The 18,905-nt window shown below is 38.0% G+C and overlaps 2 protein-coding genes across 8 annotated transcripts in view; one reads left to right on the forward strand and one right to left on the reverse strand.

Moving 5' to 3' along the window:
* Nucleotides 1–9,732: 9,732 nt before the first annotated feature.
* On the reverse strand, nt 9,733–18,739 carry LOC309878140 (UPF0462 protein C4orf33). 6 transcript variants are annotated; one of them, XM_082760343.1, is made up of 7 exons: nt 18,257–18,386; nt 17,069–17,226; nt 16,393–16,582; nt 14,569–14,629; nt 14,323–14,374; nt 14,026–14,225; nt 9,733–12,630 (listed from the first exon to the last, which is right to left on the reverse strand). In XM_082760343.1, the coding sequence occupies exons 2-7, from the start codon at nt 17,072–17,074 to the stop codon at nt 12,531–12,533; spliced, it is 609 nt and encodes a 202-aa protein (XP_082616469.1). In that variant the 5' UTR covers nt 17,075–17,226; nt 18,257–18,386; the 3' UTR covers nt 9,733–12,530. The 6 variants fall into 6 exon arrangements, with proteins under 6 accessions (XP_082616469.1, XP_082616471.1, XP_082616470.1 ...); XM_082760345.1 differs by lacking the exons at nt 17,069–17,226; nt 18,257–18,386 and adding an exon at nt 18,623–18,739; XM_082760344.1 differs by lacking the exons at nt 17,069–17,226; nt 18,257–18,386 and adding an exon at nt 18,595–18,724.
* The window catches only part of SCLT1 (sodium channel and clathrin linker 1), a 45,207-nt gene continuing 44,935 nt past the window's right edge, over nt 18,634–18,905 (forward strand). The window contains exon 1 of one of the 2 annotated variants that reach the window (XM_082760339.1): nt 18,634–18,848. In XM_082760339.1, the coding sequence (XP_082616465.1) occupies nt 18,815–18,848 (34 nt within the window). In that variant the 5' untranslated portion in view covers nt 18,634–18,814. The remainder of the gene's footprint in view (nt 18,849–18,905) is intronic. The other variant, XM_082760340.1, reaches the window with a different exon arrangement.

Raw genomic sequence — 18,905 nt, forward strand, 5'->3', positions numbered from 1 at the left:
AGAAACATCACTAGGGCAGCTGACCTAAACCAATCAAAGGGATATTCCATACCATGTGGTGTCACACTCAGCAATAAAAGGTGGAAACAGGAAGAAGAGGGGAGGGGTGGGCTCTCGTTGAGAAGACGTCGGTCCTCCTCTCGAACACCGGCTGCGTGCGTTGAGGCCTTGCTTCAAGGACGTGGTCAATCATCGCTCATTTGTGGGAAGTAGAGAGTAATTTCTTTCCTCTGCACTTCCATATAGCTTTCATTTATTTTGTTTGCTTGTTTTCCTCCCTTTTTCACCTTTTCCCTTTTACTTCCCCTTAGTTAAATTGTTTAGTTCATGGTAGTCTTTATTTAATTATTATAATTATTTCCCTTTAATTAAATTATCCTTATCTCAACCCGTGAGTTGTTCTTTGCTTTACTTCTCCCCCTCCTCATCTAAAGGAGGGGGAGTGAGAGAGCAGTTGTGGGGTTTAGCTGCCCAGCACGGTAAAACCACCACAACTAGCCATTAACTTGTACATATAAGGGAAATAAAAGAAGAGTATATTACATAGTTTAAAGAATCATAACATTTTTCAGTTAGCACTAGCTTCTCTTTAATAACACATTATTCCATGAGCAAGGAAAAAATATAGGATAGGTTTCATGAAGTTTAAAACTAAAAATGATTCTCAGCAGAAAAACAGACATTGTTGAAAACTATACAAGTCTAAGAACCTTGGAGGGGGAAGGTATAAAAAAAAAAAAAAAAAAAAAAAGAGGAATTCAGTATTTTACATTACACTGAACATAAAATTGGGAGAATATAGCCAATGCTTGTGACAATCTGTGCAGTAGTCCCATTTTCACAGATAAATTACACATCTGAGGCTGGATGTCTTGGCACTGTGATACTAATGCATGCAGAACATGATTACTTTTTCCTATATCGTTTACTAAACCTGCTAATTAATCTAGAGAGCCTCACCCAAGCATCAAACCCACAGATTAACTGAGATGGAAAGCAGTCAATTTACTTCTTCAACTAAGCAGGTGCAGAAATAAGGGAAAATAAATTTCCACTTCTCATTAGCTCAGATATTCTGTTCAATCCTGAGTGCTAAATCTCAGTAATTTTGACAACTGAGAGACGCAACATGTGGAAACAGACTCATCTAAAGGAACTTCCAGTACAAAAACCCCTTCCTTCAAAGAAGAAGTGCTTTACATTTGCGAATACCTTTAACCATAGTAGTTATCCCTCTGCCTCGACCTGATGTCCGTGCCCCTGTCCCTTTTCTTATGTGTCCCTTGCCTTATTTTGCTCATTTGCACATAAAGGTATCTTTTTGGTTTAAGATTTTGGTGGTGGTAGCTTTTGTTTGATTGGTTGGTTGTTTTTCCCCCCTCTCAGAGCTGAACTGGAGTTGGATGGGAAAGGGCTTGTTTACTTCTTTCTAGCTGGAGTTACTCTCTATGCTGACTCACTTTGTGGCTGGAAAAAATCCACTGAGAGCACAGAAGGAGTACCAAGCCAGAAGCAATGACAAGACAAAGCTGCCCCCTTTCAGCAGCAGCTTGCACTCAACCTTAAACACCATCATTCATCCCAAAGATTTCACAAATGCCCATTTAATCAATAGTGACTGAACTATATGGCAGTCAGCATTTCCTACCCAAAGAACACCACTACTGCATGGTTTGACAGATTTTGAAATATGAGGTCACTTAAAAGACTTGGATCTCCTCCTCTCTACTCAGATTATATCAACAATTTGAAAATTCAAATAAGATAGATCTATTTAACCATATACAAGGAAAGCATGATAATGCTAGTTTGAACAGTGATTTCTGATAAACAGCTTAGTACCACTTTACCTATTGTTCTCAAGTCAAAAGTGTCCGCAGAAGTGACTGAAGGGATCCATCAGTGAACAATAAAGGCACAAAAACCCACTGTAGCACAAGCTACTGAAGTGTTCTGAAGTGATCAAGAACTCTGCAGCTTTCACTGATACATTTTGTCATCTTTAGTTTTGTGTGTATGACCATAGCGCTTTGAACTGCATACACCTCATGAGCTACATTTATTTAGTTTTCATTTCACATTATGGACAGCGTGCAGGGAATTAATCTGTTACCAGCAAGATCTCTGCATTTATTGAGGCATCTGGGAAGAATATTCAGAACAACAAAAGGATGTGATGAAAGGATGGAATCACAGTTCAGTAACTTGAATGATATCCTGGTAAAATGGAATTGTATTTCTTCCTCCGACACAGATTTTATGTGATATTTACCAAGTCATTTAAACCTAATGTTTCACAACTGACCACTAAATGCATCTGCAGACATCTAATCTGAAGCACCTGATGTCCAACAAGCAGAAAAGCAGAATCTCTAATTTGCAACAGAAACCATCCTCAGTAACAGCTGAGTTATCAGTAAATAAAGAGTCAGATATGAAATACCAGAATACACTCAACTCTAGGCAGGCACTATTAAAAAATACCATTAACGCTAATATTGAACCATCTTTTGATGATTTATAGAAAAATAAGGCCATATTATTTTCTCTTTTTTACAATATAAATTAAGTAAAGCCTTCAAAGACATCAGATAAACGATACACATCTTGTAAAAAAATAATTTAAAAAAGTTTGTATCACAGAATAGTTCTTCTGCAATAAATTAAGTGACATAAGCAATAAAGCTGTATTTCCAAGTATTCAAAGTAATTACTTTCCATCTTGTAACTGCACATGACAGAGACCATGTAAAAACTGTATATAATAATTAAAAGTGCCATAACATGTACAAGGGGAATGAATAAAAATCCTTTCATGGCATGTCTCAGATGTGAACCCACCCCATCCAACCTGTACCACACTCCTTGCTCTTTTCATCAGGTTAAAATCTTTAGTATAGGTTAAATGAGATAGGAATGAGAGGCTATTATCATCTTCACAGTTCACCGCACCACAAAAGACAAATTTAACACCTTGCTTTCACTGTGATCTGCTAACAGCAGTACAAAGGGTAACTATTCCTGGGTCTAAAAAAAATTTCCTGTAGAAGTTACTGATTTTCCCCCCACACCCAGCCTTATCTCCATTTCTTTTTCCCTCCTTTCAAAATTTGACTCTTTTGACACTCTAGACTTCACCAGGCCTCTGCCTTCCCTTAGTTCTTCAATCACATGTCCCAAGCCAGACCCTTTTGTTCCCTCATCCAGTTGCATTTATTTTTTATACCGTTTTCCCTGAACTACTCTTGCTTCATGGCTGTTTCCCACATTGTTTCCCCATCCCCTCTTCATTTCATGGCTCACTCCCATCCCACAGTAGCTAAGACTGACCTTCCCAATTTCCTAAATTCTGGCAGTGTTCTTCTACTCCTCATTATCTTGGTTCAGCATGAGATTTTTGAGAACATCAGCACGAAGAGTTTCTTTGTCCCTTGGTTGTAATACACATTTCTAGTATAATTTATAAGTAATGAGAAACAACTGCGGGGAATTAAAAAACAATTCCTTCAGTCGGGGTTTCCGGAGGTAATAATAGCTACTGCGTTTCAGACCAATGATCCATCTAGAAAAAGACTTTTATCCCTAAGCAAATGCCTAAGAACGGGTAAGAATAGGAAGTAATATATATACATGCTTATTCTACTACATTCTTTACCTTCAATTATTTTCAGCTGAGAGAATTTCTTGAACTTTCTTGTACTTCTGTGAACTTTTTCCTATGCTAACAAATTCTTTTCGACACAGAGGAACCCAAAGTGCCACATAATACATAATGCCACATTTCCTGAACTTAAATACTTTACCTTGCGTTCTCCCTTCCCTGGCCCCATTTTGCTGCTTTCAAGCTATGGGCCTGGAAGGCTGACTGCTGCACAGGAAGAGAGGAAGGAACCTCACCTCTTCCATGGAGTGGTATTCAGAACTCAATCCCTATCACATGATCTGTCACTGGGAGGCAGAAAGACCACCCAGCATGGAGTAAGTTAAAGCTTGGTGATTCTAATTGTCAATGGTGTATTCCCGCTCCCAGGACAATATTTACTGAATTCATCTGTCTGCCTGAAATAAAAACTTTTGCGAACACACAGAATAGTTTCTGAAAAGCCGTTTCACAGAGATTACTAAAGAGTACTCCTAACAACACTATTACCTCTCACCAAGCCTTAAGGTTTCATGCTAAAAGTCACAAGGATTTAAGCATTAGAAGATCACTTTTTTTTTCCCCTGGCATCATGAAATACCTCTCTCTCAAACAGCTCAGTATTTTGGTGAAATTCAGAGTTTTGAAATAGATATCTGGCATAAAAGACTAGAAACAACTCTATTATCACTATGAAAATAATATGCAACTTAAAACAAGAATAATTATTTAAAGTGCCAGGCACAATTAAATATAAATGCCATAGCTTGTATAAACTATAAAGCACTGAGAAAATTAAAGTACCAGTTTCCAAAACACTTAAATTGCTGATGAAAGCAATCTCAGCAGCAAGAAGGAAGTGAACCAATTACACTGCCCAGAATTAAAGGGATGAATAGTTTTATGACAGCCACCACTGACACTAAGATATAAACCTCACTGCCTGCTATGACTTGAGTTTGAGAAGGAACTCATTAAATGAAAGACAAGATTAAACTGGATAAAAATGTGTTCTACAGAGGGCAACTCTGTATTTTAAAAAGGTTACATGAGAAAATTCCTTTTTCCTTAAGATTATGTTGTGTATTTCAAGAAAGGCATTAAATTAGTCTAGCTAGGTTGATTCTAAAGCAGAAGTGAAGGCACAGTAAAGAATTCATTTCAATGCTATTTTAATACAATTTATTTAGTTTTGGTTTACCAAAGAATGTAAGAATGCATTTATATTTGCAAATATACCTCATAACTGGCAAAGGGTATTTACATACTCTGTGGCATTCTTAAACATTTCTGAAAATAAACTATGAACATATTTTGGTATATTCAGACCTAGTGCAGACACAAACAGAATCCTGAATCATCACTTAAAACCCTCCCACAGACACTGTATCTAAGGCTTTTGCTTGCTTTAGACCAGAGGAAAGAAAATAAAAAAGCAGTGCCAAGCAGTATGCTAATACAGTACTAGCTTCTAGAACTGAATTCTCCTGATAATACTGTTACTCTGATTTCAATGGGTAGAAAAGTAAGTGGAAAAAAGGTGCAATTGTGATTTACTTTATGCAAACAGTTGCGTTGATCTCACTGGGACTATTTTATGAGCACGTACGTGTACAGCTGTTTATACAACCACTGTAAATAAGAGTTCTACAATCATGCTTAAAGCACTTCCCTGTACTTTTGCAGAAGCATTGTTCAGAGATGTGGTAGTAAGCTAAAGCATTCACCAAAATCAAAAGGAAGGAATCATCAATAGAAGAGATGCAGGTTAACTATCCAATTTTGATAGTACCATTATAAATGCTCTGTAATTACATGCAATAAAGTCCACTTTAGAGATGGCTTGGATAGTGTGAAAGAACAGTACTAAATTTTATTTGCAGCAAATTAGGCCCTGGACTGTTCATATTTTGACAGTATTTTGCACGGTCAGAATTTAAAATACATCAAATGTTCTGTGCTATAGCTTTCAGAGGCACAGAAAAACTCAGCCTGGCTAAAAAGGAGCAGTGAGCAACATAATACTTATCATACTCATCAGTATTGTACTATCATAGTGCTGAGCAATACAAGCATCCACTGAATTGCATTGCTAGTGAATTAACTAGACGAGCAAACACAGCAGGTATGCCAGCCACTACAAACAAAACGTATGTAAACCTGCACAAAATTAGAGTTTACTAGATGACATCTGACCTGGCATATTAAAGGGAATTATAAAAAGTATATAAAAACAACAAAATTTTATTCCCAAGGCTTTTTCATCAAAAACAATGAAAAACTGTGTAGTGTCACTGCATGCATTGGTAGATTTTATCACCTACAATAGCCCACACCCTAAGTGGCTCCCTCTTTGCATTTAAGAGAGGGATCACTTCTGCCAGTAGGACTCACTACCACTCAAATTGTCTTAAAAAAAAATAAATAAATAAAAACATGCAAAACCCTATTCTTGCATTTTTGTGTTGAAGTACAATTTTCTGTCCCTCTTGGGATGGGCACGCCATCTCTTACCAATCAGGATAAGTCAGCTTTTTTTTTTTTTTTTTTTTTTTTTTAATAGAATCAGAATTAAATATAGTAATTTGGGAAAGTTTGCAAAAGGCTATCCATTCAGAAAAAAAAAACATAAAAGTGCATTCAAATTATCTGCGTTTCACTATACTATCATCTGTATTACAGATGAACATGTCTGTCATGTAATTCATCTTCCAGTAATTTTATCTCAGTATTTATAAAACCACTACTACAGGGAAACAAAATGCTGTTTGTACGTACAAAGCACAGCATAATGTTTCTTTTGATAAAGATGTCTTAAAAATTCAAAACAAGCCATCATCAGCTTGACTGAAACATATTTTTTTCTAAAATCAAAAATACAGTAAGACGACAAAGAGTGGATCTGGTTAAGGATAACTAGCCTCAAAGCACCAAGACACAGCTTTGATAACCTTCTTCTCCCACCTAGTGGCAAGAAGCAAAAAAGCCAAGGTCTTTGGGAGTTCAATCGTAAGATGTTTCCAGATACCAACTCTATAAAAATTCACAGACATGACAAGGAGAGCTAAGTTACATAGATCTGTGGCTTTCATGTTTAAGTTCTTAAGTATTAGGCATACCATACAAGGAGTTTAGAAATACACTTAAAAGATAAAATTATTGAAACAAGTCAAAGTTCTCTTTACGGGTATATTTATCATTCACCAAGCTCAGTATTTTTGTTTGCCAGGTCCTTCAGTCTGATCGTTTCCTAAGTAAGAGGTTGTAACTATCTAACTCTGCATTCAGATTCTATTGCTCAAGTATTTAGTAAGATCTGGAGGAAAAAAAATATTACAGTAAGACTGCTTAACATTTCATTACATTTAGTAAATCAAATGGCATGGACAATATAAACCATCTAAGACAATTCCATTGCCCTATAAACAGCAGTATTCTTGTCTAAGAAAGTCTAAGAAGTTTGTAAGTTTCTACTGAATTATCTTACCACAATGAAAAAAAAAAACAAGCCCATTAGTCTTGAACACTGTGTAAGTGTAGTCCCACATTTTTTTTCAAGGTTCAGATCAGTTTGCTCTTACACTCCACACTTAAGTTACCACAGCCAAAAAGCTTCTCATATCTGATGCTTTCACCAGTGATAAATAACATTTACCATCCTTGCCAATATTTTAGTGAGTATTGTTACTCACTGCTGCCTGCTAGTACGCCACAAGCAGCAATTCACTTAGACGTTTTTTTTAAGTGTCCTTAATCACACTGGCAAAGCTGTAAAACACGCAGTACAACGTTACTCGTTTAAACAATACTATTTATAAATACACACATAGAACAAAACTTGTTGCTTGCTTGAGAAAATCAACCAACAAACCAAAAAGCACTGTTTCTCAACTGGAATGCTAGGTTTAGAAATACAGCCTGGTTGTGTCTTGCACTCTGAACAACACCCAGGAAGCATTGTTTCAGTGAAGTCACATAGGTTGTATCAGTGTAATACAACCAATGAGTAAACGCAGTCCCACAGAAGTCCAAGACCTCGTTTTACTTAGTTTTCAAACCAACACAAAAAAAAACTTACTGTAATTACTAATATAACGCTTTATACGTACATACCAACTTCAAAAGTATTGTTTGAAAAGAATATTCAAGTCAAGAAAAATAAGTTGCCTCAGATAACAGCAGCCAAGTTACATACACAATTACCTACACAACCATTGCACTTACCTTCCTAGGAAGTGGATTATAGTCAGAACCAAGGCAAAACATTTTGGTAACTGTCCACTACCCCTACCTTCTTCACCTACAGATTTTAACTTACAATGCCCAGAAATGTTTTATCAGAAAGTCTCATTATCAACAAAGCAAACTTTAAAATTGCACTGCAACATCCAAGTAATGTGTGCTTTGTCTTGAACTACTATTAAAAAGGAGATATTTCTATTTTTTCTTACAAACAGCAAGACAAACAAAACACAGTTCCTTGTGCTTATTTTATATAAACATTCCTTTTCCTAAGCTTCTTACCTCAAACTAACACCAGCATATAACCTGCGAAATCTAGGCTCACCTCTGTAACCCCTTAAGTTCTACACACATTACCTATTTCCTAATTAAAGTCTAAAGGCAAGAGCCTGCACATACTACAGCTAAAGTTAACCATGCACCAACTTCTTCAAGGTTTGGGTGCTACAAATACAGGATAAGGGCTATGAGATGTTTTCTTTTTGCTCAATTTGGAGAAGCTGTAGTGAAGAATTGCCTCCAGCTGTTCATATCCACACACCTTGCAAAACACCTGTATCACTTGAGATTCTGCTCCTCTGCCTGGTTCAGCTAAAATTTGCTATTGGATTTAAAACTTTTGGTAGTGAAGTAGATGGGGATAACACTGCCAGAAAGGCAAGAAGGTAGCAATACCCCAACAGCCTAGTTTCCTTAGAAATTCTGGCTAAATACATCAAAATACATATTTTAACTTAAAATTGTCATGACATCATTTTCACATGTGAAACTGTCACATTTGAGAAGTTTATCTAAAGTCTTTGCAGAGCTAAAACAACAAAATCAAACACCATGCAGCCAAGTAGGCATTCCCCATTTCTAAAATAATAAAATTCCTGAATCTTAGACTCAGTATGCCACAGGATGTAACGAGCACAAAGCCAAACATTACCCACAGGAAATACATCAGACAGGTTGATTTCTTTTAAGAAACTGATGTCTCAAAAGTGCTCACACAGCTGAAGTGTTTAAATCAATTTCAAAGTGAAATGGATTTGTGGATGGAGTACTTGCATAATCTATGCTTTCCATCATGCAGCTCTCCCTTTTAGCAAATTCATAGAATACATACAGTAGACCCAGTGTGACAATTTAGAATTTATCTGTACATACCAGATTCCTGATAGGAGTATGACATACATGAAACACCACAATGCTGAATGACTCTCACCACATACACATGTATATAGACACACTGAGATGGACTGAGTTGAATCACCACTTCTATACCAGGACTAACGATCAGGTACTTAAATGAAACTTGTGCAGAACACCATTTTGTCTTTCATTCATGTTTGCATGTCAGAAAAAAAAAAAAAAAAAAAAAAAAAAAAGAGGAAGTTCAGGAAAGACAAGCTAGCAGTACCAGGCTCCACAGCATAAAACAAGGACTGTTTAAAAAACAGAGGAAGAAAGCCATGAACGAGCTGCCCATCTCAATGCACCCTAATATCCATCCCTGCAAAGACCTAGGAGATGCAAGATAGACTGGCAAGTATTGTACTGTCCATTGATAAGCTGTTAATTGCTATGTGCAGACTTTACATAAGACACTGCTTACATCTAACATATGCCTGATGTTGACATACTCTCCTCCAGTAAATATAGGATATATCTAACTTTAAACCTTTATTAGCAAGTCAGTGCACAAGTCTGATCTCTGCACCCCACAAACCCATTTGGAAGCCCGATGAAAGGCAGCAATTACAGTTCAAACAGACTCTTAAAGCTTTGAAACCTACAGGTGAACCTCCTGACAGCACTGGTGAGTAACATGTGCCTTAAATAAAGCCTGTGTGGTGATACCCATTTTCAGAAGCTTCTAGCATTATATTGTCTACTGCAGGGTTATTTTACTTCTAATTATTTACAGAAGGCAATCTATTCCCAAAATTTATAATCCGATAGTTGCATCTAAAATCAAAATTGAAGCTGTCAGAAGTGGGATTGAATGAAATGAAACCATTGAATAGTTTGATTTATTGTCTTACATACAGAATGCCATTCACCACAAGAAAACAGCCTTTGAGATAAAAAGCAGGAAACTGGTTTTAAACCTCTGTACACAATTTTGACAAATTATTTGAAGTCTAAAAGCATAGTGATTTTTGTTTGTTTGCTTTTGACTGAAGTTTCAAAAAGTGGTCTTCAGATGCTGACATCTCAAACATGTTTTTAATCAACATTTATTGGAGTACTCAAAATTTCAGACTATGATGTCATTCTTTAAAAAACTGAATATCAGTTGAAGGTAGAAAAGCCAAACAATTGAACGTACAATACTTCTAATTTACAACAGATGGCACTTTATAGCAAGGAATCTATAGTGTCTAATTAAAAGGACTGAAAGAACTGGATAGCTGAGTACGTTGGAGCACACTGAAATGCCAAAATCTGCATATGACAAAACTTAATCCTCAAATTTTAAAGTATAGTTCTACAAAAATGAAAGTGCAAACAAGGAATCAAAAGCCAAACAAAAGAGCTCTAAAGAAACATTCCAATTCACAGAAATTAATCACAGATTTTCTTCATAAATGCAGGATATTCCCATCTTCTTTTCTTCAAGTAGAATTTCTAGATAGATTTGGATTTAAAAAGAGCACAGAAAACATGACCAGACTATGGCTACTACTGAATTCATGCTCAGAAAAGAACAGAGAACCCATTCCACTAATATACCTCACTGTGATAAGTGTCTGGTCTGTGTAGACATGAAATAGTGCAGGCTTGTGCAAAATATTACAGGCATTTTGACATCTAAATACAGATACAGGATTTTCAAAGGATGGGTTAAATAAGAAAGCTTGGAAACATTGCTGCCTATGAGTTACAACACAAGTTACACTTTATTATCTCAATGTTATCTGAAGAGAAGGTACTTACTAATGAGATTCACAAAAGGCAAACAGAGAATGACAACATGTAAAGAAGCCCATGAGGAGTTAATAATTATTTTCAGTTAATTAATCATTGGTTTTAGAAAAGAACGTCCAACTCTTTCACTGAGAGGACAAAAGGCAATGGACCCAAGTTGCTAAATGGAAAACACCTACACGTTTTCATTACATAGCTCATTGAGTATTGATAAAGGCTACCCAGATCCTGTTTGCAGAATTTTGATCTATGGAGTTAAGTAAAACTCAGCCCTGAGCAAACTGGCTTCAAGGACAGCTCTGCTTTGAGCAGGATGTTAGACTACATGAACCCAAGTTCCTTCCTGGAACTTGGAGGATTCTCAACTGTCCAGAAGAAAAAGCCGAACAAATGGTGGAGACCAAACACCACATCTCATGCATTAACTTCTGAAAGATCATCCTTCAATGATGCCATCATATGACACAGTCATATTCTCTCAGACTCCCAGAACAATCCTCACCCAGAGAACGTGACCAGCTTTCACCCTATGACGATGACACTTGAAAAGGATACAGGAAGCCTTCTTTCCAATAAAGGGATGAGAACTATGTCTTGGTGTAAATCTTCATTCTGAACTAAACCAAAGAGAATTTTGATTTTAAAGTCACCTACTTTTCAGGTGTGTGATCAGTTAGTGGAAAAGCTTCCCATTTTCTAAGGAACAGCTATGATGCCAGATAAGAAAGGAACATTTGTAAATCTTGTGAGAGTTCGCGAATTAGAACTTAAAATCTAACAGTATTCAGTACTGTTAAAATATTCTACCAGCATGGAGAAGTTTAAGCACTCCAAATTCATTCTCATCACTTAGCCTCTTCCAGGGCTAAGCGGCAAGCAAACAGTACTTGTTAGTCTGATATTTTTCATATGTCTGAGCTGAATCCTTAAGGTGACATGAAAAGGCCAGGCTTCTGTAGGCACACAATTATACCGAGGTTTTACTAAACACTGCCTTCCCCAGAAACTTTGCTTGGAGTGCATAAAACCTTTTGTAAATCTATCCACTGTACCTAACTAGCACTAGAAATTCCAAATGGAATTTGAGCCAGAGAAGTCTGCTAATAAAGCAGCAGATAGAGTTCCCCCTTTAGCAATATGTAAAGGAAAACTGCAAGTATAGGAAAGGGGCTGGCTAGTATTACACCTCCACAGTATCTTGCAACGTGAGTACCAGGCTAAGAATCACCGTGACAGGTATGTTCTCTTCTGCTCCCAAAGGAAGCATTCTTTCTCCTGATCGCAACACAAAATTCAGGCATACAAGCTTTACATTTAGCAGCCAAGAAAAACAAGACAGTGAAAATCCTGTGGTTACTGCATTTCTGCTGTAAATGGATTCCAAGCCAGATAACTTGTCATGTCAGTCTTAGAGCACTCATGGAAACACAGTTGTAATTTTTGCACAATTTTCCCTTCATTGAAGGGGCAGATTCATCTCTGTTGTGCAGATGAAAAGCTCCATATGCAGATGAACTGAAACACAAGCAGTTGCGCATTTCACATACTTAGAATTAACTAACTGGTCCAGATACTTTACAGTCAATTTCAAGATTGATCAATGCTTTTAGTGTCAAGAAAAGCTTTACTAATCTTACATGTATATTTACAAACTCTGTTCAAAATGAACTTGTTTTCATACACCTTCATCCAACCGTAGTGCTATTGAAAACACAGGTCTCGATCCATTTTGCTAATTGGCGTGAGACTTCCAAATATCTGACTCAGGCTGCTTCCAGTCTTCTCCCATTAGTCTCTTCAGATTCAATTCTTTGAAAAATTCCAAACGATGACTGTAGAGAAAGGAAGAAAAAAAAGTTTTATATTATGCATCTTAAAAGTATCCTCAACAAGTTGAACTGATCTTTTTTTCAATGCTTCCTTGCACAGGAATGTAACCACTACTGTTTCTTGTACTGGAAACAGGACAAAATCCTCAGCTATGAACAAAATTCAGTTTGTGCTGTGGTACTTAAGTGCTCACCTTTAAATTATTTCAACTTATATTGCCTGGAACTCCAGTCAGATCAAGAACAAAATTATATCCTGTTTTATGACTTATCTGCACTCCAGACAAATATTGTTTACTACTCTTGACCAATTCAAGAGTCATATCACAAGGATATTCTCTCCTTACCATAAAAAGGAAGACAGAACAATGTAATAAAGCTAGTCTTACAGGAAAAAAAAATTTACTGTCTCATTTGCTTTTAAACATTATGAATTGCTTTTTGCTAAGAAGCTCTCCTTTAGGCTGCCACACAAAAACAATTCAGATGACAAATAAGCTAATTTCTAATTAATACTTATATTAAAAAACTGCCAAACAGTAAACAGTACATCTGACACTATTAATCATTTAAGTAGGTAAATGAAATTCTCTAAACAGGTAGCATCAATTTGACGTGTAAAGACAAACTAAGAGTGATGAAAACAACCTCTTTACATTAAAGCATCTGCTACCGATGTCTGAAAAAGTCTGGATTTTTCTTTTTTGAAAAGGTACTCTAGAAATAATCCCTTCCTGAAAAGTATCACAAGCGTTCTCCAGTATTGACTAACAAGTTTGCATAAGAACTATAGCAGTCCTCTAGACCTAGCTCCCTTACACAGACTGTCCACAAGTAGCAGCCTGTATAAAGTCATTTCAGCCTCACAGTTAGGAAATGAGCAGGCCCACAGCACAATTTAAATATCAAGATATTCTATTTTTTCTGTTGATACTGGGTATCCTTTTACTATACTTCTCAATTTCGTCTGCCTTTTCAAATTTTCCATAATATGGAGCCATCTGTAGACATGAGGCTGTTTAGAACAGTAGGGGAGAAGCAAAAGAGATTCACTTGAGATGTATCTGGTACAATTAACACTAACTGTCATTTCAGGAGGTGCTGTAGGCAAAGAAAAACCTGAAAAACCCATCTATGATTTAGCCAAGGAAGGTGATAACAGATGTGAATGGTGTCGAATGCATCATTTGCTATGCGCCCAGGGGATAACATAGAAATCAAGCACTAATTACAGCTATCTGGCAGTTCTTTGCACTAAGTACAGTGCCAATGGATGTGGGGCTAAGCAGTATAATTCAAATAGCACTGGCACTCAGTCTGAAAACTAAATTAGGTTTGTTGTACGAGTATTGGAAGAAGAATGCAACTATGTTACAAGAGAACTAATTTTATTCTTACAAATCTGGTTTCTGTCCTTCTTGAAGTTCACATCGAGGCACAGGATGAAGTGCTTCATATTTTCTCTGGTCTCCTGAGCCATGAATTGCAAATGCGTTAAACTTGTTAGTGCATGGTGGAAAATAATTCCAAGGAAGATGAGCTTTACCCTCCCATTTGGTTTCCATTCTGGTCACCTCAAATTCCAAGGGAAGTTCTTCCTATTAAAGGCAGAAAAAAGAGCTAGTTAACTTCTAATCAGCCAACATGCACCTAAAAGTTACTTTCTGTACATTATGAATGCACTTGACCACTTACTTTCCATACTCTTCTTTTGCCAGAAAGCAGCAACAATAAGTGTTGTCCATGACTGTCAAAAATCAGAGTCACAATTTTCTTAAAATGATGCCAAGTTATTAGTGCATATTTCTGCCACAAATTTGTACATCCTCCATATTGAAGTAGTTTCTGCACCCAGAGTTTTCCTCATGCATACATTCCACAAGCATTACAGCCAGAAATGCAGATTAGTATTCACAACTTTTTCCAGCATGCTGTACTTACGGACAAAGTTCAACTTCTAAATACTGTTCAGTTCTGTCATTCAAGAAAAATGCCTCTACAACTTTAAAAAAAAAGACACAGGCTGTCAATGCTTTATATTAGTTACTGATTTTATAGCATCCCAAGACTTTCACATCCCATTAAAACATTCGTTTTCATAATGGCTTTTGGCCTATGCCATTCTAGAAAAAAAAATCTTGTGCATCAGAAAAATGGCAGTTCTACTAAGTAGCATCAGCTCTCAGCACAGTAAGCATAGCACCAGCACAGACATTTCACCCAATATGCTTGCTGCAAACACTGTTAAGACAGAGATCGTGGCCAATCACACTCACAGCAGACACTCACCCTAAGGCACTTAAGGGTCAGAATCTTGTATTTGCTGGTAGCCTGAGGATTCAGAGCACCATACACAGCAGAACACCAAAAAGAGGAACTCAAAGAAAAGCACACAAACCATAATTAAAAAGCCTGCTCAGAAATATTAAGAAAGTAGTAGCTTTCAAAACACTCTGCCCAGTAAATAGCTGATCCTGTGGACAAGGAATTACTTGGTTTCAGATACACCTGAACACTAGGTGTGACTACTGAATCACTTTTTAGGACCATTAGTTAGAACTATAATGGTCTTTCTCACAGTAAAGATATGTTATCATAAAGCTTTAGTTAAAGTTAGAACTAGATATGATTTATTATGCTGTTTTACATTAGCGTACTTGGTATAATAGATATCGAAATGATGCTATTAATTTTCCAGTAGAGCTTAAATCAGATTATTTCAATAATCCGAAAGCAGAGAACTGTTAGAAGCATTAAGTTGCTATATTATTCAAAGCAACAGGTAAAAATGAAAGTATTGACAGGAAAGAAGAGAGAAAACAGCATTCCTGTAGGAATATTTCCCATTCTATTTGGGTGCAATTTTCAATAATATTATGAGCTCTACTTTCTTTGTTTCATACCTTCCTGTTCCTGAAATTGACTTTGGAAAAGTAAGCAATTAATAGACGAATGTTTTACCTATTGTTCTCTACTACTTAAAGAGAAAGTAGAACCTATATTTAGCATTTCAAATCTATTTACATACTGCAAATGTATATTTATATATGTATATAATGTATTTTTATATTTATGTACACATAAGGTATATTTATATATACATCTCATAAAATTATTTTAATACTAAAATATGTCAAGCCTTAATTGTTCCACAAGTTATATCAGTAACCCAAAAGCCAAGTTTGAACATCCATACTACTGACATCAGGAAAAGTAAACCTCACTATTCTTGATACCCATCCTGTTTGCTGTAGTCCGTTTCCTTTATGTCCACCAAGTGACATAAACGTAACATTTTCTTCTTTTCCTAGTCATCTATATTGTTGCACTACTATAAAAACAGCCTTACTGTCAACAGTGTTTGTCATGAAAATAATTCACCACCTAGATAGAGAGCATCCCTCTTAATACATTTGGGGGTAGTTTATGGCTAGATACAGCATGACATTTACAGTTACTTAAGGAACTTCCTTAAGGGAGGATGAAGGTTACAAGGAAGTTCTTCACCAGCATTCTTTCCCAGAGCCCTCAAGATAAAACAGGAAGGAATTTTACTTTACATTTCCTATCTGGAACTTTAAAAGCAGTACCGTGATCAAAGAAACTGAACTGAATTAGTAGATGCCACACATTCAACACTTCAAATTAGATCAGTTTTTAAAAATAGCCATCAGAGAAGCTTAAACAACAGCCAGGCATATTAAATACAGATGAACATCAGCATGTACACAAATCAGATAATTGCAGCAAAACAGTTACACTTACCCTCATAGTCCCACAAGTTTCTGAAGGGCTTCCCTGGTTCTCCAAGTGGTGCTGGAGGATCATTAAAGAAGGGAGCATTGACTACCATTAGCAGCCCTCTGTCATATGACTTCAGCCCAATTGTTACTGGCTTGTGGCTCACAGGTAAATCATCCCACGTGTGTTCAATTGTGAATTCCATTTTAATATTCTGCATAAGACAAATGAGAAAGGAAGTTTCCATTAAAGAGCCCAGATACCATTTCAGCACCAACTGTACTGGCCCCTTGGCTAAAAAAAATAAAAATAAAAACTTGCAAGTTAAGCATAAATGAAGCAGGACCAAGAGAAGAGAACTGATTGTTTTCCGTCCTATTTACGAATGAATAAAGATGGTCACTTGAACAAGTCACTGTTTTAAAACTATTATTTTACTGAATTCCTCTATACAGCAATTTATGTATGACAAGTCAAAGTCTGTATAGTGTTAGCTAGATTCCTCAACTCAAGGCCCAAACAACTTTAGGGTAGCAAGACAAATCCACGCCTCCTCAAACGTCTCTGTTTGCCTCTTGTACTACAAAAGCAGCTTCCATATGTCAGCTGTGTAACCCAGACTCTCTACAGCTAGAGCTTTTGCCAGCAGCCCTGCCGTTACACAGATCAGCACAGATACAGACTGCTTAGAGAAACTCACCCCCATCCCGACGACTACGTGTACGCACACCCTCCTTAGGGCCACTCAGTTCTAGGACAAGCACGTGGCATCCCCTTGGAGGGCAGACTCCAAAACAGACTGGGGAGGAACTGCTCTTACACTCACCTATAGCCATACTTCTGCAATGCCAGATTATTCTGAAAGGGAGAACCATTTGTGCAGGCAGAAGTTAGAATATTCTGCATGAGCCCTTACCAACATAAGAACAAGTTACAGGCAAAAAAATGAAGCTGTATCAGTCATTTTGTCAATAACAAGACAGCTGCATCTGTTACAATCCCCAAATCATGTTTCCAGACAACAGAAGAGCTGAAATAGTTTAGCTTTATAAAGCAGTAACATGAATGCTTTTCATAGGCTTTTATACTTCCATGGTTACAAATGACTTTTAGAAGTTTTGCCAAGCTTAAGACATTTCACTGCCTACCTAAACACCTTCCAAAACCATCAAATATTTATCTAGAGAACAGATAAACAAAGCAGGCATAACTACATGCTGTTAGATGATTTTGTAATTTAAAAAAAAAACAGATTGACAAAAAAAATCTTCAGTGAATCTGAAATGCAAGACAAAAAATCTGCTGCAGTTTTGCTTGGCGGTCATTGAAAACCAGCCAAAGCAAAGGATTTCAAGAAAAACTGCAAGCACATTTTATCAAACAAGATCTGCAGAGCAGCAGAGAACGCTACACTCCAACGTTTCTTCCTTAGAAACAATTGCATGAGTCTCAAGAACAACCTTAATCTACAAGCAAAAGAATAAATGGAGCAGTTTCCAAGAAGTTTATGGCCCCTTATTCTTCTCCTCCACAGTATCAAGAGCTTCCTCACATTTCCACAAGAGTTCCACAACAGAACCCACTGAACTACTTTGAGCACTACTTTAACTATGGTGTCTGAAAGGAAAATTAGACACAACAGATGTAGCACCATACTATTTGTACATGTAGGACAGACAGATGACTTTACTATAAAAAATAAAAATAACTCCTGCAGTGACAGTTTATTGGGTAGAAACGTACAAATTGTAAGAATGATCCACGTTACCATACACAGACTTAGTGAAGTTGGTTACTAGTACGCTTCTCAATTATAACAAAGATAGCAATACAGCACAATGGTATGGAGCAATGGGGGTGTTTAAAGTAAAGAGGACCTTCAATCTACCTTTAATGCTATACATGCCCAGGAGGCTCAGCCAAACACCAGCACACCATACAGAAGAAGCTCTTAGCCACCTGCAAGTGCTCCCACTGCACGCCCCCAAGCTGCACGCAGCTCGCTGCACCCGGTTCAGGCACTCGCACCTGAGCTCCCCCAGCGCTCCGGGTTCCCTAACTGCCCTGCTGGGCCAAGGAAGCCGTGAAGGAGAGGGCAACTTCCACCAGCCGCCACCCCGTAGCTGGGCACGAGCCTCCCGCAGGAGCCCACCGAGGGGCTGCCCCGCACCCTCAGGCACCTACTGCGACCCTAACGGCCGAGGCTCCCCGGCCAACCGCCCTCACCTCACGCCAACCGCCGCCGCGCGCGCACCCAACGGCCGCCAACGGCCGCCCCTCAGCGCCTCGCCGGCGCGTGCGCAGCCGTTAGCGCAGCGCCCCGCCCGCTGCAACCGCCGCTTCCTTCGCTACGGGCTCCGGCTGCCGGGGGAACGGCGTCGGTGAGGGGCTCGGGAGCGGGGACTCCGCCGTCTCCGAGGCTGCGGTGACGGCCCTGACCGCCGGCATGGCCGCGGAGCTCGGCGGCGGCGGGGAGCCAGGTGAGGCGGTCGGCCCCGGGGCTGCCCCCGGCCGCTGGAGGGAGGCGGCCCCTGGGA

Source organism: Aythya marila (assembly GCF_965140915.1).
Source record: "Aythya marila genome assembly, chromosome: 4".
Lineage (NCBI taxonomy): Eukaryota > Metazoa > Chordata > Aves > Anseriformes > Anatidae > Aythya > Aythya marila.